General features: G+C 32.4%; 1 protein-coding gene across 10 annotated transcripts in view; it reads right to left on the reverse strand.

The window, feature by feature from the left end:
• LOC145257956 (tripartite motif-containing protein 2-like) overlaps positions 1–26,172 on the reverse strand; it is a 443,500-nt gene that overhangs the window by 43,571 nt on the left and 373,757 nt on the right. The window contains exon 1 of one of the 10 annotated variants that reach the window (XM_080115700.1): positions 15,267–19,400. The exons of the other annotated variants lie outside the window; for them this stretch is intronic. Coding sequence (XP_079971826.1) covers positions 15,267–15,389 — 123 coding nt within the window. The 5' untranslated portion in view covers positions 15,390–19,400. Of the gene's footprint in view, positions 1–15,266; positions 19,401–26,172 lie in introns of those variants that run through there. 10 annotated transcript variants of the gene reach the window in all.

Raw genomic sequence — 26,172 nt, forward strand, 5'->3', positions numbered from 1 at the left:
GGCTAAGGTATTAACTTTGGTCAAAATCGCCTGTTTTTTCTTTCATTGGATTATTTTGAGTAGTCAGAATCTCCATCATAGAAGTTGATTGCATGTCTAGTATTCTTCGCCCACGAAAGACCTGGACTGCCACTATCAAGGAGGACTTTAAAGATTGGCAATTTCATAAAGAGGATGTCATGATTGAACTAAATGGCAAACAGCCGTCCAAGCAGGAAGACTCGTGCAGGCCAAGGAAACCTATCTACAACTGTATAAGAAGAAAAAGAAAATCATCGTTTCAGAAAAAAAAAAAAAAAAAAAAAGGATACGCCATAAAATCGACAAAATCAAATCAAAGAGAGGTTAAAAAAAAAAAAAAAAAAAAAAAAAAAGACATAGATAAAAAAAATAGCACAGGTATAAAAAGTGACACAGGTTTTTAATAACGACAGGTAAAAATTTCTTAACAGATTTTTTAAAGCATGACACCAATAAGAACAGTTTGTTTTTTCTTAAATGACACCGGTTTAAAAAAATAACACGGGTAAAAAAAAATACACAAATGGGAAAGTAAAAGATAACACAACCACAAAATTATTTATTAAATTGAAACACTTGCACACAGTTGCAAATAGAAAAAAATATTTCTAAATGGAAAAAAATTTTTAATAAAGATTTCTAAGAACTTCCATTTGTGGAACACGTTGCCACAAAAGTGTTTCCCTGAAGGCTACAACATAGCTATCTTCGAATCTAATGTCAATAAACACGTTTCATAAGCCATCCGCATAAGTATTAAAATTTTCCCATTATTTTTCAATCCTCTCATAATAATCTCCAGCATTTAACTGGCAAACCATCAATTGCATTAACCTTTATCCTCGAGTGGTTTTAGCCTTGATAAGCGATGCCCAATATTATTTTTTTTTAAGTATTGCACTTTACATAAACATTTTATTCTAGATAATTATTAACTGAAAATGTTAAGGAATCTATCAGCAATTACCTTGGTTTTACTTTTAACAACCTCATAATTCTTGCTTCCCTTATTTTGTCCTTTAGTTCTCACATTCCATGAACGATGTTTCTGACAAAGGAAGAAGAATTGCTGTTTTCAGAGTCGGAATTTATTCCATCTAACACCTAATGTTGGACAGATTTTTTTTTTTTTAACTTTAAAATAGTAATTTTTTAGTTCCTTATATCAAGTGGCTTCATACATTGTCTGGAGTGATTTCTATAAAAAAAAAAGTTGAACTTTTTAATTGGCTTTATAAAAAAAAATGTAAATTTAAAGAAATTAAATTAAAAAAGCAAATACCAAGATTTATATCACATGAAATATATCCATTAACCCCTTAGCGGTCGAATTAAGGGAAACTTTTAGATGTAAATGCCGATTTTTAGTGTTAATGAGACACTAGCGGGTAATGGGTTCAGGACAGTTTTGTTTGGGGGGTTTGGGGGGGGGCGAAAATAAGACTTAACTATTTTTCCGGTTGATTTTAAAATAAACCCTATACTTCAAATAGGCACTAGTTGACAGTTGCAGACAGACAAAATACTGAAATATCCTTTAGAAATTTTGTGAAGCCGACATACAAGCAATCGTTACTTCGGTGACGAATTCGCGGAACTAAACCGCAAACAGCTGCATTGCCAATGCGGTACAGGAAAGCCACCTGGGTGAAGACTTCCCATTTAATGAAATGTCTATTGCACGACATGAATGGCTCCAGACGAATCTTCTGCAGAAGACTGAGTCATCCAAAAACAGTCTGGTGATATGGGGTACCATGACATTCAAATAAGGATGATGAGATAATCGTGCTGAGTAAATTAATATTAATCAGCTTCTGAATTTAAAAAAAAAAAAAATGTCAGTCTATTGTATACATGACTGTGTCTGTGACTCTGTGTGTACGGCTTTGTCCGTAAGGCATATCTTGTCTGTCAGATTTAAATTTGAAATAGCATTTTTTCATCACAAGGATGATTGAACTGATACGTTGTATTTTAGATGTGTCCACGTATCTCTATAAAAGGTTTGGTCTGTTTGTCGCGCCAAAGTTTCAAATATCAGTTACATTGGTCTGTCACACCTATGTTTCAAATATCATTACGTTAGTCTGTCACGCCTATATTTAAAATATCATTCTCCCACGCATTACTTCCTCCTTTGGGAGGGTTTTTATTTTTATTTTTTTTTACAAGGGTGTCACCACTTATCAAGGCCCAGAGGCCACTCAAGGATAAGGGTTAATAGGTATACATTAGTCATTGTGATTTTAGCATAGTAAACAGTGGGAATTTTGAAACTTGGATTACTTAGGGGGACGATTCAATTAGAACTTGTTCACATTGGACTTTTTCTTTTTTTTTTTTTTTTCATAGGTATCAGCTCATTATCAAGGTCAAAGAGGCAACTCAAGGATAAGGGTTAAAGAGTGTACAGTAGAAATTGGACAGTATAATAATCATTAGTAATGAAAATTTGTTAAATTTGATAACTTATATGGAACGGCTCATCAAGAACTTATTTACGTTAGACTTGAACACAACCATATTGTAGTCAGCCGGAAAGCAGGAAAACAGAAGACAATTCCACAGGCGTGCAGTTCTAATAAAAAAGCTTTGTTCATGAAATCTACGTTTAGGTTTAGGCACAGATAAAGAGTGGGGGGATTATTGATAGTGTTTTCAGCTAGACGAGTGTTTCTTGTGAAAGTTTTGCGAGGGGGGACCATAGATTGAAGCTCAGTCGAACAATTTCCATAAAAATAATGATACATCAGAGACAAACTCGCAACATCTCTTCTGTGAGATAGAGGTTGAAAGGAAGAGAAAAGGACATCTCCTACGAGGCTACGAAGTCTATTTTGAACTTATCAAGGCAGGCCAAGTCCTTTCTAGCAGCTCCTGCCCAGATGTGGCAACAGTATTCCATCCTTGGACGTACCTGGCTCTTATATAGATAGAGAATTGCATCAGCAGTGAGATATCTACTGGATCGATAGAAAGATCCCACCATTTTTCCAGCGGCCTTGGCAACAGATTTGATGTACGTGTTCCATTTAAGATCAGGAGTAATGGTCAATCCCAGAAGCTTGTCAAAACTTGAGGCCTCCTGAAGACGAGAGCCATTCATTTCAATTGATGCCAGATGTGGATCAGAATGTTGATGATGTAAAGAGAGGAGCTTGGTTTTAGATGCATTAAAAGTAACCAGCCACTCCTTTCCCCATTGTACAACATGCTCAAGATCAGAGGAGAGAGAATTGGAGAGAACTTGGTCGTTTACTGTCTTAGATGTACTACCATAAATGGTAGTGTCGTCAGCATAAATGTCTACAAATGATGTAAGGATGTGATTTGGAAGATCATTAATGTAGATCAGGAAAAGAGTTGGGCCCAGGATGGACCCCTGAGGGACACCGGCATTAATACTGTGGGCTTCTGATTTTTGCCCCTCAACTACTACTCTTATGAACCTATCAGAAAGAAATGATTTAATAATTGAGAAGACATTTCCAGCTATACCATAGCTAGAGACCTTATGAAGTAAACCTTTATGCCATACCCTATCAAAGGCCTTAGATATGTCAAGAGCAATTGCCCTAGAAAGGTTGCCTCCGTCGAGAGATTTGCTAATCCTATGAGATATAACTGTAAGCACATCTGCTGTAGATCTAGCAGAACGGAAACCATATTGAGTGTCACTAAGAAGGTTATTTTTGTTGAGATGGTTGATTACTTCTGTATTTAACACAGATTCCAGCAACTTACTCATGACGCACAGGAGACTTATTGGCCTGTACTGAGAGGGGGATGATCGATCACCTGAATTCTTAAATACAGGGCATACAGATGAAATTTTCCAGGGAGATGGGAAACTATTCTCCTTAAGACAACGTTTAAATAGTTTTGTAAGTATGGGCGCTAGTTCAGGTCGAAGTTTTTTGAGTACTATAATTGGAATACCGTCAGGGTCAGTTGCTTTACTGGAATCAAGGTTTTTGATTAGCTTGGCAACATCACGTACAGATATACGTATATCACATAGTGTGTTTTCAGATACAGGAGGAAATATTGGGGGTTGGCGGCCTTGATCGCAAAAGGTAGAATTAGCTGCAAAATTCTTGACAAAGAGATTCCTCCTCATCGCTTAATCCAGGAGAATGCATACAGGTTGATGAATTGAATTCCTTATTATAAACTGACCTGACGTCTAACTGCTGAGGCATGTAAAAAATAAAAGTAATATGGCGCTGTATACATCCCACTGTCCATGCTCAGCACTCTCTCATATATATATATATATATATATATATATATATATATATATATCCGTGCCGTCACACAAAAGTTAAGGAGTACTAATTTGCAGATGAATAAAACGGAAATCAGACCACTTTCCCACCTTCATAATTTATATTAGACGTTTTCTTCTTTGATATCTTTTAATATCCTGTGTCATTAGTTTTAATGTCTGGTCGCCAAATTCCATGCACTCATATATATATTTGTTGGAGCAAAAAATAATATCGTTTTCTCACATTTTTATATATGATTTCTGAATTGATTCATTGAGATATATATATATATATATATATATATATATATATATATATATAGCCATGTTATTTATCATTTTGAAGCGCATTTTTCACTCTATTGAATCGTGTTATTCGTTACCGTTCTCAATCTCTTCATTTTTTTTTTTTTTTTTTTTTACAGGCTTTTCAACAAGATGAACAAAATTCAAATCTGCACGATTTTCTTGTTCCAGTTCAAAATAGACCGAAAAGCTGACGAGACAGCTTGTGATATTAATGATGAGTTTGGCCCAGGAACCTCTAACGAACGTGTGGCATAATGGTGGTTCAAGAAATTTCACAATGGTGACGAGAGACTCTAAAATGAAGATGGTCACGGCCAGCTGACTGCGGTTGATAATGAACCTTTGAAAACCTTAATTGAAGCCAATCCTCGCAAAGCCACATGAGAAGTTGCTGTTGAACTCGGGGTCAACCACTCAACAGTTTTTCGCCATTTAAAGCAAATAGGGAAGCCAAATAAGTTGGCTAAATCACTACCGCAGTTGAACGATAATAATAAAAAAAAAAAAAATAGTCTTTTTGAGATGTCTTCTGTGCTCTTTCTGCAGAACAAAAATGACCCATTTCTCGAGTGGATTGTGACGTGATGAGAAGTGGATCTTCTATGACAACCGGTGACATTTGGCACAGTGGTTGGATGCAGGCGGAGCTCCACAATACTTCCTGAAGCTGAAATTGCACCAAAAATACTGTTTGGTGGTCTGCGGCCAGTCTCATCCATAACAGCTTCTTAAATCTGGAAAAAACAATTATGGCGAAGTACTGCGGACAAATTGATGAAATGCACCACAAGCTCCGATGTATGTGCCCGAGACTAGTCAATATGAAGGGACCAATTCTCCATGGCAACGCTCGCCCACATGTTGCTCAAATGACCCTGCAGAAGCTGAACAAGACTGCCTCATCCGCCATATTCACTGGACCTCTCTCCCACCGATTATCACCTTTTCATGCATCTTGACAACTTTCTGTGCAAAAAATGTTTGAAAAGCCAAGATGATGCCGAATCAGCCTTCAATGACTTCATCGCTTCCAGAACTCCAGATTTTTATGCTAATGGGATAAATAAACTTGTTTCTTGTTGGCAAAAAAAATGTATCGATTCTAATGCTTCTTATTTCGATTAATAAAGTTTAAGAAAAGACTTATGATCTTTTGAATTGAACATCAAAAAACGACATTATTTTTGCACCAGTCTAATATATATATATATATATTAGTATCGTTGGGACAATTAATCTGAATCAGGAAAATGAGAATATTCCAATGCCAAAAACGATTTGTTGTCTTTTCTCCTTAAATTTGGTTTAAAACAAAATCTTCCACTGGCATTGATAATAAGATAAGAGATATTTTTTGATTTGAAACTACCAGTAAAACTAAAATCTCTAGATCTCCCCTCCCACAAGTGTCATTTTTACATTTGCAAAAATTTATCCACATTTAATATGTGTTTTTACGGTAATCAGGAAAAATAAGAAATGTATGGTTAAATATTTAGAGATTTATAAAGAATCGGAATCGGTAATTGTATCGGAATCGAGAAAAATACTGGAATCGTCCCATCGCTAATATATAGTAAGAAAATATACTTATGGCATGTAAGCATGTGATGTTCAATTAGAGATGGAAATCATTAAGGTTAATTGCTCTGCTAACACATCGAAGAGCACTATTGAAGAAAATACTGAATAATAATACATGTAATATATTGCATGAGTGTGCATCCTTCATCAAAAGTAACAAAATTATAGTATTTGCATTGATATTTATATTTTATAAAATAATCCTTCTCAAATTCTCCTGTTTTTTCTTTTAACTTCACTGATTGAGACGTTAATTTTTTTCCTGTCATTTTTTTACGGATGTACACTAATGTCGAATGAGATTCAGTGCTTATTTAGAATTAAACCTATTTTCAAAACAAAAATACAGAAAAATCTGTTTTAGAAAATTATGATATTTCAAAAATTACATAAATTGATAAAGTATTTAAAAAAAAAAAAAATTTTATGATGAAACGAGATTGTTTTGATCCGCCATTTTTTTTTTTTTTATAAAAGGGATACAAGTCAATTCGAACTATTGAGATCAAAATCAGCCTTGTAATGGATAAATTTACTATTCAAACCGCTAAAAACCGTAAAGCATGATTTTTTTTCTATATAAAAAGGGTCCCTGTATAAAGAAAGGCGATAGATCGATTTTTAAAATAGGATTGCAGAAACAGGGGACATAACTCAGATTGTTTATTTTCGAAAGCATTGGTTCTCATGTAACTGTTTTCTCCTTGATTCTAGCATATTATTTTAGATTGCTTTAAGTTTTGCTTATTATTTGTTATTTAATTCACTTTTCATTTTAAAAAAAAGTTTTTTTATATAAAGTTACCAAAACAGAACTTGTAATTATTCAAATTTTAATTAAAGTAAAGTACTATTTTTTGGCGTTTGTTGTTTAATTAAATCGGTACTTATGCACTTATTGTACCGTGCTGAAATAAAAAAAAAAAATTTTTAAAAAAAACGCTATTGTTTAGAAAGCTAGTCTTAAAATAGGAAGGGAAGAGTGTTTTGTAACTATTCTGTACTTTCATCTAAAAATTTAACAAAATAAAAATCTTTGTTTCACAATTTATCTCCCTTCGCCTTTCTTTGTACAAGTACCAGTGTACCACCACCACCCCCAAAAAACTATTTGATCAATTTACGTAATTTTTGGAATATGATATCCTTTTTCCATGGCGGGTACGTACTTCATAAAGTTCCCCCCCCCCTACACTTTTTTTTTTTTTTTTTAGAATTTATTTTTTAAAAATAGGGTTGATTCTTAAAATTTGTGTTCACTCTTCTACAAGCAGATCGATTAACGAAATCGGAAATTAATGCCTTATAAATTATTTATTGATCAATCACACCGTAATCCATGTAAGGGATTAACATAATCGGCGCCAAGATTGAAAGAGTCGGTCCCTTGCGAGTGGTTCCCTTTTATGCGAGGATTAACGAGTAACCCTAACCTGCTTTTTTTTTAATCGCATGTGAAGCTCTGCTAAATATAGCGATGACATCATTCTCATCATTGCAAGCAGGATCGATTAAATTTTCAACAACAGTTTTTTTGGGGTTTTTTTGTTTTTGTTTTTTTGCCATTTAAATACTTAAAAAAACAAAAAACAATCAATTAAAAAAAACACTTTAAAAACAGTTGAATGAAAAAGGAATTTCTTAATTTTGTAATAATAATTAATCAGTGACCTAAATATTTGGGGGGGGGCGTTTTTTTTTTGTTTTTTTTTTTAAATCAGAAAGTAAATATTAATTTATTATTTTTATTCATTTATTTTAGTTTATTTAAGAACTCTGGATTAAAAATATGAGAAACACTAATCGAACAGGAATAATCGTCATTAGGAAAAATATACTTAAATTAGAATTATTAATGGCAAAATATTAATACATCCAACGTTAATTTTCCCCCTTAAAAATTATCTTCATCAACATGAAATAGAACTCCTCTCTGTAGTAGAAAAAAAAACATTGTGCCATACATATGTTCCTGCGTACTTGCTTGACCACTAAGGAGAACTTGAATGTCTGCTAGACACTATCCTCGAGCGTCTAAGGTCTCTCCGTACAACCTGGCATGAGAATACCTTTTCTTACTAGTAAACCCTGACTAAATATTCAAAATTATATTGTATTCGCAGCCCAAATAAAATCTCATCGGCATGGCTAACCAACATTGGCTTTTACGGGAAATGGTGTACCTTCCCCAAGTGATGTTACTCCACCAGACTAGATGAATTCTTGTCTCGGAATCCAATAAGACCCAGAGATCACAAGAAAGGTATACTATAACAAATTTAAATGGTCAATTAAGGAGAGGAAAATTATCTTCTCAATTTCTTTACTAACAGTGTTTGAGAAATAAAAAAGAACTTTAATGAAATACTAGACTACCCGTGACCCGTTGGGTCAGTATATGTTATAGCTAGCTATGGAATAGTCAGTATACAGGATTAATGTACAAAAGTGCGAGTGAGTAAACAGAATTAATGCATAAACGGGCAAATATTTCTGCGGATTATTGGAAACTAAGCTACCAGATTTTAAAAAAAAAAAAATCAATATTTAAAAATTTGGAAGGGGGTTCAGTTTCACATATAACGTTCTAGTAAATCGATCCTTCTATTTTCAGAACCGATTTACAGCCCTGGTTTGACGTTAGCTCCTTCAGACCCCTCCCCTCCCCACACCATTATTATTTTGTTTTCTTAAATTTTGCGACTTTCCACTTTGAGAAAAGTTAGGTCTGCTCCCCTCTCCATCATTATTTATTTGGTCTACCTGTTGGCCATTAAAGGGTAAAAGAAAACATGTTCTAAATAAAAAGTGATTTTAGGATTATACTGACTTTTATTGTCTAAAGAAAACATTTTCTTTTCATTGATGAGTGAAAAAAATAAAACTCAGGAAACCTCCAGAGCACTACTACAAGCACCAATTAAAATTAAGGAGGCTCTACTAAAAGCACTACTAAAACCAAGTTTCTTACTCCCCCCTCCTTAAAGAGAAAATATTTTTTAAGTAAGGTCTGAAAAATAAATAAATAAATCGTCAGAATCCACAGGAGCCCTACGAAAAGCAGTAAATATGGTTTTAAATATGATTATAGTTATATATTGCATATTAATTTATTTTTTAACTTAACAGGGTTAAATTACATTTATTTGTAAGAAAAACATGTTAAAATAAGTTAAAACAAAAAAAATATTGTTCACCTTGTGTATGCTTTGAATAGCAGCAGTGACTTTTAATATCAGATTTAAGCTATGAAATAGGTAAGCAGATGAATTTTTTGAAACCGGAAGCTACAAACCGGATGGACGATTTAAACGTCCAAGCAAGCAGGTTTTATAATTATATCGATTCGAATATTTTATGTATCTCATATAGAGATCAAGGAAGAAGGTCCTTAGATTTCTTAGAACTTTGAAGTAAAATTAAACAAAACAAAAAAAAATGCTGAACACAAAGTAGGTTTTAAGGGAGGGGCAGCTTCTCAACCAAAAATGGCACTCTGAATTGGAACAAGAATTAAAATTGCCTTAATCTAGAATTTCTCCTTCCAAGTAAAAAGAAGTGCCTAGAATTAAGATAAAAATCAATCCACTAGTGACTTTGTTACTGTCAAACTGCATTTCAGTTTAGTCCTAGGAGGTCCATCATTCCAAGCATTATTTTCTAAAAATAGGTTAGTTTATTGCTAATCGCCTGAGGCGTACCTACAGGGCTATACCAATGGGATTGTTCAGGCATTTTCTTTAGGCCAGAATGCGTTTAGATCTTATGTCCAACCTCCAGATGAAGGAGGTAATTTTTTGTTGCTATTTTTAATTCATTTATTATCTATAGAAAAAATAAATAAATAAGTTAAGTTTGTTTATTTCCCTCCCCATTGTGGTAAAATTAAACACGAGTTCATTTTATAATGGAGAATCCCGCTATTCTTCAAAAGGGGGAGAGGGACACTTATGATGGAAACTTTTTCATCAGTATTCCCTACGGAGGGCGCTTCAGGCGATCGATAATAAACTATTTAACCCCTTCCCACTTTAGCAAGATAAGACATGAAGCCGATTTAACATTGAGTGTGAGGGTTACTATGAAAGCGTACAAAAAAACGACAATAGATTTGTCAGCATTCTCCTCAGAAGACCGGCAATAAATAACCACGCTTCTTCCCGAAAGGGGGGTAATCCTTGGGAGGGTACATCTCTGATCAGAAATGTACCTCATTCCAACAAAGGTCCTAATAGTTTAGGACAGCCTTTAGGTTGCCAAAATGGTGCTAAGGCGATGTCGAGGGGAGGGGTAGCTTAAAACTGATCAGAACAGGCACTTAACTTTGATCCGGCCAGAAAACCCGAAGACTACCTCTGTCAAATATGTCCTATTTTAATCTTTTGTTAATAGTTGATAAATAAATAATGAGGAAGGAAAGACTGAAAAGAGAAAGCACTAACCGGACTTCCACTGGATGAGTGTGGAGAGGGCTCGAACTTTGGGGAGGTTTGTTGCCACCCAAATTTCAGTAAATGCCAATGGTCGTTGCCAGCGAGAAGTCGATGGCAAACGGCTGTTGTAATAATGCAAATCATTTGCAAAGGGAACATTAACGGTTGTTGTCAGTGAGAAATCTCTGTGTGAGAACTCTTAATGAACATAAATAAAAAAATTTTAAATAATTTAGGCGCTTCTACAGAATTGGGATGACATTTTATAGCCGATAAATGGAGTTTTCAGATAAAAACAATGGTTTCAACTGATTTTTTTGTCAATTCTAATAAGTAACAATGGTAACTTCCAAATTATGCAGTCGAAATTACCCGAATTATTAAACAAAACAACTTTAATCGTGTTAGCAGGTTAATAATTTGCTGCCATCTTGTTTAAATCAAACCGGAAAATTACCTCCCTTTTGAACTCTCCCGTGTCTTACGAGCGTTTTCATCAAATTTTATTTCTTTTCTTTAATAAATTATTTTCTACCGTATCGATTTTCGTAATTTTTGGATATACTCATCTTTAAAATACGAGGAATATGTAGATACCACTGTTTTCATGTGAAATTCAGTTTTACGATTTCCGAAATTTTGTCCCAATAGTGTAGAAGCGCCATAATTTATAATTATTACTTTGTGACACTGCGAAATTTGAAAAGAATTTGGAAACTCTCAAATAGGTCATTTCTGGCTTTAAAATTTTTAGTAAATCGCTGTGTTTTAAAACTTTTGAAATTTTTGTTGTTGTTTTTTGTTTTGTTTTTTACATTGAATAACTGTTTCTTATTTAGAATTCGACTTAATATAGACACATATTTATGATGTAGGTACTCGTCACAGAACGAATATGTCATCTTCCAAAAAGCACGTAAAATGACCAAATAGTTTATTTTTCAAAACTAAAACGTTTTTTTTTTCTTTTTTTTTTTCCACTATTGTTTATAAATAAGCGAACAACTCAAATCCAACTATCAAGATCAAAAACTTGATTTAGGGAATCTTAAGTAGGACGACCCCCCCCCCCGGTGTGTTTGTGGTATTGTTGTGAACGATACACTAACTAGGATTAGCATAGACCAACAAAAGGTACAGTGACGAGAATGACCATAGACACCCCCCCCCCAAAAAAAAAATAAATAAATAAATAAAATTTTGAGTGGCCTTGTGCCTAATTTTTGGTTTTGTAATTTTTCACAGAATAAAAAATATATAACTCAAAATCAATATTTTTACAAGTGAAAATCGTGATAAAAATGACTCAAAAGTTATAACAATTGAATTGGAAAATTAATCAAATTTAGAAAAAAAAAAAGTGTCACAGTTTTGTGTGCAAAAAAAGTCTATGAAATTGAAGACCTCTCTGTTGACTTCTTTTAGCAAAAGTCAAGCCAATAAAGAAATAAAAAATTATGTAAATACTTTTTTTCCATCATACTTATGCAAAATACGGACTGTGTTTTTTGTTTGTTTGTTTTTAGATAGAATTTTCAAGTTAAATTCAATTTTTACGGTATATTTTTCTTATTAAATTGTTAGGTGAAAGTACAGAATAGTAAAAAAAAAAATATTTAAAATAAAAACGTCCTTGAAATGTTAAGAATGGGTTTCTAAATAATCAGTTTATTATTTCAGCACGGTCCGTATTTTGCATAAGAACCTCTTTCCTTATCCAAAATCACACACACAAAGAATCTGAGCTCAAATCAATAAAACTAACAACGCAGTAACACTAGTAACACTTAGTTCTTCCTTCCTCCTGTTAACTTGTCTACCACTTCTGTCTTTTTTTCGCGTGAAAATAAGGGAATATTCCATCAAAAAATAATAATAAAACAAAATAAATTTCCAAGGACATTTGTGTCACATTTGCATAAATCATCTTCCTTGGCAACGTCCCACAAAATCTTACAAATGCCATAACAACCTAAAAAGCACTTGATCAGCATCTGTTCTACTTTTTAAAGTGCATCGATTAAGCTCATCTTATCCCATATGTGCAAAAATGGTCGAAAAAAAAAAAAAAAAAAGAACTATTGTCTTTTTTTCTTCTTTGTTATTTATTTTACGTTTAAATTTTGATGTGTTTGAAAACTCAAAGAACCAAAGTTAATCTCTAAAAGGAAAAAATGGAAATAGGCACAAACTTTAATAAAGACTTTTCATATCTATCTGCATAAGTATACTTTGATAATTATGTTTCAGTTTGAAGAAATATGGTATAATAAAATTATGGGGTGTTCGTTCGCGCCTGACCTCCATAGAATGGAAATATGTCACAAAGTTTAACAAGGTTTTTTAATATAGATCCACAGAATATTGTGATAAGTGTTTGCGTGTGAACAGATATGGTATAATAAATTATGGCGTTTATCTATTTTATTTTACTTTCATCATATTTTGCTTTGGTTTTGATACCCCCAAATTCGAAGCTATCTCTTTACAACACTTCTTCCTTTTCATAACTTATCATACTTTCATAAATCAGAGGCCTTACTTTTTTTTTTTTTTTACTAAAAAGTTGCATGATTATCCCCCCCCCCAAAAAAAAAAAAACTAGCTACGTTCAAAAAAACATCTGCAATCATATGTATTAGGTTGGTGCAAGAATAATGTCGTTTTTTTGGACTTCAACTATATATATATATATATATATATATATATATATATATATATATATATATATATATATATATATATACACACAGTTGAACGTCAAAAAATGACATTTTTGCACCAAACTAATAAATACAAAATGCCCGGTGATTTCCAGAAAACATGCTCACTGTAATAATTTCGTTTAATTTAATTTTGCTGTAATTAAAAATGAAATTCTTATTTAATTAGAATATGTTTAATGTACACAAGTAATAATGTATTTATTCTGATGTCTTACACAATTTGTGACTCAAATTACGTTTCATATTTTCACCCAAGTTTAATCAGTTGGGAATTTCGATATTTACACTTTAATACATTATATCATTTATTTCGTAATTTTTTTAGATAAAGATTGATAATTTATATCATTTTGACTACTATTCTCATCTTATATATTTTTCTAGCAACGTTTTGCCTCATGTAACCGTCGATCTACATCTTGAGTAAAGCAGGGTACAGTCAGTTCTAGTTGACGGTTTTCTGAAAGCTAAAGGTTCAATCCTCACTACAGGCAACACCGAGAATAAAATAAAAATTTTGCAACACTTTTACCCGGTCATGGCGGCCGGGACGAGAACAATCTACCCCTGTGGATTAATTAAATGATTTAGTTCGAAACTTTGAAAGGATGCAGTAGGTCAGAGGTTATAGCGGCCGAAACGTTGAGAGACTCGCATTCAAAATAAGAATAGTAATTCGAATAATATATTGTATTACTTGTTCGGAACGTAATCAATTATTAGAACAAAGCTGTTGAATCAGCGTTTATTTCCTAAAAGCTTTTAACAATAATATTTAGTTCTGGAATTGAGTTATCGAGGATGAAAAATTGTCTTGCTCACATGCCCTTATTTCGAATTCGTAGCTGTTGGTCATCATCAGTGGAGTAGTGAGCCGTTTCTCTTGTATCAAACAGTCATAATCAACGTTTTAAGTTGAATTTAGTAGGTTTCAACCAGATATAAATAATTGCACACTAATTATATATATATATATATATATATATATATATATATATATATATATATGCGAATTATTTGACGATTTTTAGGAAAAATTAAATTTTACTTGATGTTCAATTTTCATTTAAAAAAATTATTCCAGCAAATTATAATGAATTTTAACTACAATTTTTTTTTCCTGAAAAAAAGTTTTACTTTTACACCACTTTTTTTTTTCTTCTTTTTTTTTTTTTTTAATTTTATGTATATATATTTCTTACGGCCGTTTGGTGCAAGAGAAGTAGTCTGTTGGTGGCGGCCCACGACCACAAATTTAAAATAGGGCGGATAAGATAGAAAATGTAATATTGCCAAAAATATTTCAATTTTTCTAGTTAACCGTAATTTGTAATTAGTCATTTATCTTAACCGTTAGTTTTTGCGTAAACAATAATAAAAAAAAAAAATAGTTTAATAATTCCCCTTTCAAATTGAAGCCCTCTTTGTGACTTTTTTTTTTTTTAATGTTCTATAACAATTTGCTTCAATCAATGATTTAATGATCAAACGATAGCGTAATAATTAAATGTAACGTTTCGGAATCATATTTTTTAAAAATTCTGATTTGTTACAAAAAATTAAAAAACAAATAAAACAAAATAAGTAACAACAACGTAGTTTGAAAAAAAAGGAAACACGAAACAAAAAATAAATAAATAAAATAAATAAAGACTTCCGGACAACGCCGAATAGCACTGTAATTATACGGCTATTGTCGATTAATAAAATAAAATAAAAACGATAAAAATAAGGCCCCCTTTCCCATATAATTGAATTATGCAAGGAGGTTCCGTTTTGTAGACGTAAGTAGCGTATGTAGGTAACGATTGCTGTTACCAAAAGAGTAGGCGGTTTGGCGTCGTCGCAGAAAATAGCATAACATTTAGAAAGTGAAAATGAAACCAGATGGGGGGGGGGCTAACGTATGGAAGGACTTACCTTAGTATGACGTTGGTGGACATCCACATTATTGTTATTAATAATAATGTTATTGTTGTTAATATTATTATTCCTATGGTTGTTAGTGGGTTTCCTCTTCTTCACCATTGCAAGAGATAACATTTTTCTGGCTTAGGTGTGTCAATTGAAATAGTGTAAACAAAACTAGGAACTCAACAGAAGAAATAAGGAAACGTCCAAGGAGAAATTGGCTTCGATCAATAATCAACCGGTCTGTGTGTATCGAATTCGATACGACTACAATCAAGCGACGATAAGTGTCGATGCGTAGTTGGGTTTCTATGTAAAGTAGAAAGTCTCCTTTTTTTTTTTGTTCACCCCCTTCCTGTTTTTGGGGGGCTTTTTTATTACTATTTCCAGCTCGGTTTATAATCTCATTAAAAGTCTTTCAAATGACAATACATAATACACAGCTTTTTAGCTCTATTGTCATAAAGTTGTACGCAGAAGTGGAGTGTGTACATTTACACACTCTTAAATTATTACACAGCGAGCGAACGAGCGACAGAGAGAGAGAGAGAGAGAGAGAGAGGGGGGAAAAGCTGGAGAAATGAGGAGGAGAGAATAGAGGGTGTAAGAAAGAGATGTGCAAATGTAGAAGTAACACATGTAATAAATGTACTATTGCTACTTCTTCGTTCATTCATTTTTTTTTTTTTTTTTTTTTTTTTTTTTTTTTTTTTTTTTTTAAGCAGGTGTGTGTGGAATACACCAGTTCTGTATTTTGTCTTGTTCAAGTATTTTCATCATTTGTGAATGCGTATTTTTTTTTAATTTATTCTATAAAAAGGAAGAAAGGGGTGTTTAAAGCCGACCGAGATTTTGTGAGCAAGAATACATTTAAAATAAAAAAAAAAAAAATAATAATAATAATAATTAAAATTAAAAAGAAAAGAAAAAACGGCAGTTTGTCAAAAATATTAAGTTATGATGAAAATTTATGCTAATGCGACAAATCCGTTCATTCGGTATGTTATGCAATAATCCATGTTGTGTGGCATAAGAATGATAGATTTTTTGGCGAAAAAGCAAATACCGAATGGAAGAATTACTAAAGGACTGACATTACAAGGAAGTTTGTTTTTTTGTTTTTGTTTTTGTTTTTTTACTATAAAAGTATAAGATATAACTAGAATTTGGGTTAGTATTCTTCCCGGCGTATGGATTTATATTCTTAATATTCTATTAAGCAGGAAGGAAGGAGCGGCTCCCTTCTTTTTAGGAGCGGGAACAGGGGTTGCTCCCAAACTTGTGGAACGCCGCGGTTAAAGCCCAGAATAGTAGTTGTGTTCTTCAAGTATGACTGGGCGTTTGAAGAATGAATGAAAAAGAAAAAAAAAAAAAAAAAAAATGACGACGTAATTTAGGAATTAATTACATGTTTATAGTACGGCCGATTTTTTTAGCGAGTTCTTTTAAGAAAAATTTTCAAAAGTACTTCAAATGTAAAAAAGTGGATTCCTAATTTCTCGAATAAATATTACCTCCATATGTTCAAAGCAAAACGACTATTTTCGATTCTCTCTCAGAAATGACGTAAAGAAATCGCCACTTGTCAAGCCTTAAAAGCCGCTAGGCCGAGTGTCAGTCGGACGGTGAGACAACACTGGTGATTGGTAATGATGATGGTGATTGGACAGAATTCGATTATTTAAGAAGGCGACTCAACAAAAATTTGTTTACATTGGACGTGAAAACGACCAAGTTGTAGCCAGCTGGAAAGCAGCTCCACGATACCATCTTCCACACATACTGACATTTCTAAGTAAGAAACTTTGCCCATGGAAGTTTCGTTTAGTTTTAGGTAGATTCTAAAACACTGAGTTATTTTAAGAAGAATGGACTCCAGAGTAAATGTGGTATTGTGGCCACTACAATGATTCTAGCTATATTTTGAAGAAATTTTATAGTGCATAATTTATGCACAACATCCCATTTGAAAATTCAAATATTTCAGATTTGCATTAAACACCAATTAAGCAAAATTCACCGAATTTCAATTTCTTCTTAAAACGTCTTAAGCTTAAACCTTAAGTCTTAGACACATCTCGAATCAAAAGCATGTAATATATTCTGATCCAAATTTAAATGAGGGTTCTAGACATAAGGTTCAGCAGCACTATATCTTGATTTTACTCTTCATAAGGGAGCATAAAAATGTTCTCTTCGGGAAAATAATTTTTATCCGTCCTGTGGCGAATGTTCTAGTACATTAAATAAAAACAAGAATTTATATATATTTTTAATCGAACCACAGATGTGGATTTTTTTTTTTTTTTTAACGAAACTATTTTTATTTTACCATTTTTAGTACGGTTAGTTAATTATTATCTGTTGTATAAAGGGCAGTTATCTATGTGTATGTATGTGTGTGTGTGTGTGTGTGTGTGTGTGTGTGTGTGTGTGTGTGTGTGTATATATATATAGCTAAAAAAAAAAAAAAACTACAAAACAGGAAAAAGTTGGTATATTCCTGATCGGCGCTGCCTGGATGAATGATAGCTAAAATTTTTAAATAATTATTCGTTCTTTGGGGTTCAACTGGGCCAAGTTTTGTCGAGGGCGTAGGGAGGGGGTCAGCCATTTTTCATTGTTATCAATTAAATAAAGAAAAAAAAGAGCTGAATGATTTACGCTATTATTTTCAATGTATTAAAACAGAGAGGAATGGGCTGGGCGGAGGTGAAAAAGATAGAGGAATGGGCTGGGCGGAAGTGGAAAAACGGAATGAGAGAAAGAGAAATGTAGAAAGATAAAATTTCTAATGTAAAGATGTTGCACACACTTTTTTTAACCTCTTCTATTATTGTAAGATTCCGAAAAACATTGGGAAGCCTCACTAGTATTAACTAAACTCTTTAATTCCATTCTGCGATGCTGTAATTGAAGTACATTTTTCCAACCGTTTTAAACAGATGATCCCAATAACTCTTACGAAGGAATAAAAAAAATAAAACGAGTCTTCCAAAAAAAAGTGATTTTTAACATAACTCCTGGCTTGAATTTAATGATTTGAAATCCATAATAAATAATGGCTTGAATTTAATGATTTGAAATCCATAATAAATAATGGCTTGAATTTAATGATTTGAAATCCATAATAAATAATGGCTTGAATTTAATGATTTTAAATCCATAATAAATAATGGCTTGAATTTAATGATTTGAAATCCATAATAAATCCTTGTTTTCGAATTAATAGTCGATAAAATGAGTCCTTTTTTTTTCTTCCTCTGTCCAGTTTTTAAATGAATGTGTAGTTTGTTCGTATATGTGTTTTTCCCCTCTGTTGTTGTCTAATTTGTTTGTTTGTCAACATAGTGGTGTGGCCTGTAAACGCTAATGTCCAGCGGTCAACACAACACTAACACACTTAACGATAAATGTCGAAGAACGATGTCGGTACTACTACGCTCAGTCACATTTGTAAAACTAACGTGCTGGAAACTTAAATCACAATTAGCAACTAGCATTTACTTAAAGAATTGAACAGAAAGAAAGAAAGCATACCAACACAAACAAACAGAAAAACAATAATTATATATAAAAAAAAAAACAAGCGAAAATAAATTGGTTTAATTGTACAGTACAAAAAAAAAAAAAAAACATTAGAAAAAAATCCTTTTAACTTAAAAGCCCCAATTCCAACACCAGTGTTATACAAAATTTTACAAAAGAGGAAATATTTTGCATAATTAAATACTCAATTTTTTTTATCCAGAGTTAATAAAGAAGAGGGTGACTCCCAGTCAAAAGATGAGAAAAGATGGCACCAAAATTATTTTTTTTCTTTCAACTTTTGAAATCATTGCTAAATATTGGGTACAATATAATAATCAATAGATAAATTGCTCTATAATAATAGATACGAAATTTACATAAATTAAAAGATCTTATTTAAACGTATTTTATGACCGGGTAACGATGGGCAGAAATTTTGGAGAAATTGCAAGGTAATGCAAAACCATAAATCTGTGCTTCTATATTATAATGACGAAAAAAAATGGAAAACAAATGGTGCCTGCGTAGTTGTCATGTCGCAAATAGTAACATATCCAGAAATCATGAAAAGCCATAAATTAGGAAAATAATTATTAATGAAAAACAGTTTTCGATAAAGTTTAGACGAGGAATAAAATTTGTCCCACATTTTGAATTATGTTTATTACATAATTACATTCATTCATGTCATTACGTAAAATTCTTTTTCCTTAATAATTATTTTCTAGCTTATCGTTTTTCATAATTTTTGGATATGTTACTATTTGAGACCTGATAATTTTGTAGGTTCTCTTTTGCCTCAATTGAAATTCAATATTTTTTTTCTGTTATTATAATATAGAAGCGCCCATAATTTTAAGAGAATGAGGTTAACAAACCACACCTACACGCACCACTTTTATTTAAAAATGAATAAATAAAAATAAAAAATTCAAAGAAAGGGTTATATTTTATTTCAAATTTTAAAAGATGTTTATTTAGAATTACACTAAATTTAAAAAAATGCAAAAACATCTTTTGAATTAAGAAAACCAAGTTTTATAATTAGCAAGTAATAATTTTTGGTAGCCATAGCACGATCTTGGTAGTCGAATTGTATTGTCGCCTTTAAATTTTAACACATTCTGAAAAACAAGATGGCTCCCAGTTCTCTGGTCTCACTTGTCATAAAATTTGATTCTTTTTTTACTTAAAAAAGAAATACTGGATCAATTTACATGATTTTTTGGAATATGATATCTTCGTTCTATGACGGTTATGTATATCCTTAAGATTTGACTGTATTTTCTGGGGTTTTTTTTGGGTTTTTTTTTTGTCAAATTCTAAATAAGAACCATTAGAGATAAAGTTACTTCCAATTGTTAAAATTATGATTTCATATTTATCTTCCTTGCCATCTACGAATTTTCATAACCTCATATTGGATTTTTTTACATTATGACTAGATTTTAGGTGTCATTTTCAGTATACAAGTCAACTTACTTATTAAATGTTAGTTATTAAAACATAATTTTGAGTTAAACTATGTTGTTTGAGATAATGCTAAAACCTATTTTGTTGTAAATAAAAAGTAGCTATTTGTTGTAAATAAAAATATGATTCTAAATTTTATGTCATTAAGATTTGTTATTTTGTAGATAAATATTAAAGTTTAAGTGAAAATAAAAATATTTGTCAAATTTTCTTAGCTTTTAAAAGTGCTAAGAATGATAACTCTGTACTAAGAAAAGGCCTTTAATTTTGTAAAATCAAGTTATGCTTCATGGTATTTTCTATGCTATCTGAAACAAAATGGCATCTCATTTGCACACTGAGAAAATTTGAAAATCTTATATAAAAATTACAAAAAACAAAAATAACTAAACCTATTACTTGGTTATTTTCACTAAAACTTGGAATATTATTTTTCTACACAATAAAAAGAAGTCTAAGTAAAATTAGACCATGCCGCCATATTGGCACCACAAGATCGAATGTAGAATTGCTAACATAACATACATTAGCATAGTAATTACTCAAGAAAGGGCGCTTGTCTAGAACTTTACCTATATCAAAAAAAAGTAAAGAAATATCTGTATGATGTACATACCCGTGAAGGAAAAAAATATTGTATTACAAAAATTATGTGAATTGATAAAGTAGTTTTATTTTTATAAATAACAATTTTTAAGCAATTAATGGAAACAAGTTTGAATTGAGTTATCTCCTGTTTCAAGAGATTGTTTTCAAAACGGCATTGCAAGATAGTCTCTCCTTGATTAGCTATGAAATTTGATTATCTAATTTAAAAATAAAACTACTTACTCAATTTAATATGATGTTTGGAATACAATATTTTCTTTCCGTCACAGATACATGCATCATATAGATGTTTATTTTATTTTAATTTAGTGGAAATTCTGGACAAGCACAAAAATTGCATTTCATTAAGTTTCGGTTAAAAGTAATATTTAAAGTTTTAGATATTCAAGTAAAATATGTGCAGAACAACGCATGCACATTGTATATTCTTTAGTGATTCTACATCTGGTTTCCTGGTGTGATGGTTAATTTGACTAAAGTCTACATAACATGAAATTAGAATTGTATTTGCAGATTTGGATAGGTTAGCTTGTTAAATCAAGAAACACCCAAGAAACAACCACTTGAAAAAAAAAAAAAGGAAAAGAAACAAAGAAAAGAAACAAAGAAAAAGAAATAAATAAATACAGAAGATTTAAAAAGAAAGCAAAAAAGCGGACAATAATAGGTTAGGTGTACAAAATAACTATCCACAAAAGAGAGACCACCATTTTGTGATTATTGTGTTAGAAAAGAAACAGTTTGTTTTTGTTTTTTGTTCTACTAATGTTTTTCTTTCTAGATCCACACTCATAGCGACAAGTCTAAATCAAATTTACACTTCTTTGGAGAGAAACAGAGAGAGAGAGAGAGAGAGGAGGTAGAGGTGACGATGGTAAAAAGAAACTGGGAAAAAATGACCAACCAACAAAAATAGTTAATAACTTTGTCCACCGTAATATTGAATTAGAAACAGTATTATCATATTCACATTAATGTTGGTTTTACACGTTGGCATGTGTTGGACGGCTTTAAGAAATGAACTTTCAAACTTATCTCTGGATAGATCTTTATTTATCCCTCTTTCTCTCAAGTACATTTTTATCGCTGTACCCCATGTTTTCCTTAGTCTTTCTCTATGAACTAGATTTGTAATGTCAACTGTTCTACATATACCGATATAAGAACTCCATTCTTTCAACATGGCCATACTAAGAAAGTTACCTGTTCTGCCTACATCTCCCTATATCCTGTCTAGATTCAATCTTACTCTGATATCATCAGAACGAATGCCACCTTTGAGCTTCACACTACACATTCCTCATGTCATTCTCATATCACTTCTCTATATGCAATGCATATACTGAGTGTTGCAGCAAAATCTAACATTTGACAAAAAACGAAATACCAAGTGCTGAAGAGCGTCGTGAAAGCGCCAGATGAATGAGATCGCCGTCAGACACCCCTATGTCTTTCAGCAGGGCTCCACTCCTTTATACAAGGCCAAGACGATTTGGCTATGGCTGCTCAACAATATTCCTTGCCCTCCTCATCTGACTGTAATCACCTTAACTATTTCTTCGGGGGGAGGGGGGCAATGTCAAAATCAAAAATCACACTCACAACATGATCGACTCTCTGAAGGCAGCCTTCATTGAGGCATTTCCCAAAACAGACAAGGACATGGTCAATAAATCAGGTAACTCATTTTGTGCCCATTTTGAGATAGTAGGCTCCACCAACGGTGTTAACATTAAAAATAATAAGGTAGGTAATTCTAATTGTTGCTAAATAACTTGTTGGGTCTCTGTATATGAAACTTGTGGTTTTTATTAGTTACTAGCCTGGATACTCGGCGTTGCCTGCGTGTTTGAAAGTGTGTGCTGAGCAAAAAAAAAAAAAAATGGTGGTAGTCAGGCAGGCTCGAACCTATACTGCGAAGGAGGAAAAGAATGTGAAAAAAAAAAGTGGCATCTTTGCCATTGCGTCCATTACCAAACTAGAAGTGGGAAAGGTTTAAATTACAGCTAGTCAATCGAAAAGAGAGGATGACTTTCGAAAATATCGACGAAAATAGGGATCCCCCCCCCTTTAGAAAAGTGGCCAGTTGAGGGTGAAGGAATGTTTTTTAGCCAATTTTTCGATATTTGTCGTCCAAAGGGTCGAGCTTCAAAATGATACTGATTTCATGAAAATCCTTCGTCTCTATCGAAAGTTTTAGGCAGACATACAAACGTGCATACATTTAAACAGATAGGCGAGATTTATGAAATAGATTTCATTTTCTTTTTGTCAGTTGTTGGATTTTACTGTATTTGTTACCAGCAAAAACGGTAATATCCTAATGTATGTCCACTTATTTTTACAGTGAGATAGATTTCGGGATTACTCACAAACAAATCCTATGGTTCCTGTCAGTACAATATTCACAAAAAAAAAAAAAAAAAAAAAAAAAGTCTAGTTTCAACCATTAGCAATAATGTCCCTTTCTCCCTTTGTGTACCTAAAACTGAACAGAGCTTCCATGAGCAAGCAAATATATATATATATATATTACTAGAACCCGCTTTTGTCCTTTTTCTTTTTTAGATGACAGTGTTATTTTTTAGAGGGTGGGGGAGGTATCCTCTACAGAAGATACTTTATTTTTACCTAAAATGTTTTAGCAAAACAAAGAAAGAAAACCCTAAATAAGTTATTTATAGTAAACTGATTGATATATGTGAAAAGGCGAATAAAAATTGATTATCTGATATAAAGTCCTGAAATTTGAGATATAATTACAGGGGAGATAAGTATGAAATCATAATTATGACAAAGGGGGATAACCCAACCCAACCCAAATACCCACCCCCTTATTTAAAAATAATTCATGATGAATCCTTTTTAAATCTATGATTATGCAACTTTTTTTAAACAAATCAATGTGTCAGCTTTTGTTAGGAAAAAAATAAAACAAAAACCAGAAAATTCTCTAATCTCAAAATGTTCAACATTTATTAATACCTCTCTTATTTTAACTAATAAGCTCATGTCATCTTTAAAAAAGAAAAGAAAAAAACTCACAAAATATCTCTATTACTAATGGAGATTTTGTATCTGTCTGAAGCTGCAAGCATATCTTTCAATGCTAAATTCTGAGGAAGAGTAATGTAATGTAGTATCTGTTCTATCGTCACGAGATTATCCTCCTAGGCATTACTTCTTCCTGAAGGGTGTATATGTTTCGGTTGTTACAGCACTATCCTCTCGGGAATTACACCCTCTTTTTTAAGGAGTGGAGGTAGTGTAATATCTGTTCTGTGGTTATTATACCATCCTTCCACGGATTACCTTCTGTTTTGGAAGTAGGGTGGTGATGGTAGTGTAAGAGGATCGTTCCAAAAGTAATGCCTCTTATATTTTAATTCCGCCTAAATGGATCAGAGGAGATTGCAAACTGCATTGATATGATGACTGAACTTATGCATCCATGACCTGAAAGTTTCATCTCTATGTTGCAGATATTGACAGTGTGAGATTCTAAGAAAACAACCGTCATAGCTCCTCAACTTTTCAACTTAAAAAAATAATAGAAGGCTTTACTTTTGGAACGACTCTAGTAATTCATTAATGTTCTTATCAAGACTTGTTTTTTTATTTATTTATTTATTTATTTATTTTTCTTACACGTGGATAAGCATTTGATATATTTTATGCTGGAATAAAAATTATCTTCCTTGTAGGTAGTTGGTTCACTCGTACGCCAAGTTTAAAATCAAGATTAACCATTTTCACTTTTATTAATCTCCTTAACAACTCTTGCATTTTGCATTGTAATATAAATAAAATAAACGAATCACGCATACTCAAGGGCGATATGAAGGCTCCCTTTTTATTGACGACTACACTATGATTGCTCTCCTGGATTGCTCCACTTACTCTTGATTCACACTTTATAATGCTCAGTGATTTAGCAAGGAGGCATCAAGTACCAATTTTTTGGGGTGTTTAATATGACTTGACCAAGGGTTGAATCGTGGTCAACCAGTCCATTAACAAACATCATAACCAGCATGCAACATGGGCTGGTTAACTATATTGTAATGAGACATGTATATTGTTTAATTTAGTATTATTTTAGATTTGTCAAACTGCTGTTCTCATTTTGAGAGCTATCCTCCGTTGATAAATAAACTGTTCCGTCCGAAATTCTGTGCAGATTCCAGAGTTTGACAAAAAGATCCCAGAGTTTTACAGAAAGATTCCAGAGTTCAACAAGATACACCTGAAGAAGGTCCGAGGTTATATCGACCGAAACGTCATGCAAATAATACTCAAGATGAGAACAGTAGTCCGAAGAATTCAAATAATCAATCCTCATCTCAAAAAAATTCAAAACAGTTCAATTCAGAATCCATGTTTTATCATTCTTTTCTTTGTTTATATTTCCATATATTTTTATGTTATTTTTTTTTAAATATATTTCATGTTCGATTCAAATCCCTAATAGCAGACTCTCTAATAAAGTTAAATGTATTTGATAACGACTGTTCCTTTTCATCTCCCCCCCCCCATGTGTTGTATCATGAGCACATGGACATTGTTGCAACCGGTATGAGAATATGACATTCCCAACCCATGTCAAACTGTATTATCTGGATTGTTTGGACTAGTGTAACCTTAGACGTTCTTCAATAGTAGCTTGTTCGATTTGGGAATCTTTATGCTGACCTTGGGAATTTATACAGAATTTCAAACTGAACTCCTCCTTTAATCCACATGGGTAGATTATTTTCAATCTGTCAGCCATAATTAATAGAAGTCTGAAGTTAATTCTTATTATATTCCTCATTAGTATCGCCTGTAGTGAAGATTGAACCTTCAACCTCTAGAAAACTGTTACTTAGAACTGACTAGCAGGGAACCTGATGTTGCCTGGGATTGAATATGAATCAACAAATGCCCCACACTTCCAATACTTCTATTGTCATTGAAATCACTCACGTTTTAGTTAAATCGATTGATTGCCTACTCTAGTCAAGGACCCGCTATGGTGAACCAGGAGGAAGTTTCACATGCCTCCCACACTGAATTAGTCCAAAATACATTGTAACTTACATTGCACTCGAGAGATTTTAGAAAATTATTTTTTATGTTATGGCTTGAATTAAAGTTTAAAATGCAAAAGTCAAGTATCATGCTTCAATTGTGCTCTAAAGTCATTTTGAAGGTGGCAATCTTATCAAAGAACCAATCGTTCAGTTTATATGTGGAGCTCTTCTGCTTATGTGCTGATAAAACTCAAATCCACTTGTGGTGTCAGTCTGTATAAGGACGTTAA

The sequence above is a fragment of the Euprymna scolopes genome, chromosome 3 (genome assembly GCF_053919585.1).
Source record: "Euprymna scolopes isolate OS-2025 chromosome 3, ASM5391958v1, whole genome shotgun sequence".
NCBI lineage: Eukaryota > Metazoa > Mollusca > Cephalopoda > Sepiida > Sepiolidae > Euprymna > Euprymna scolopes.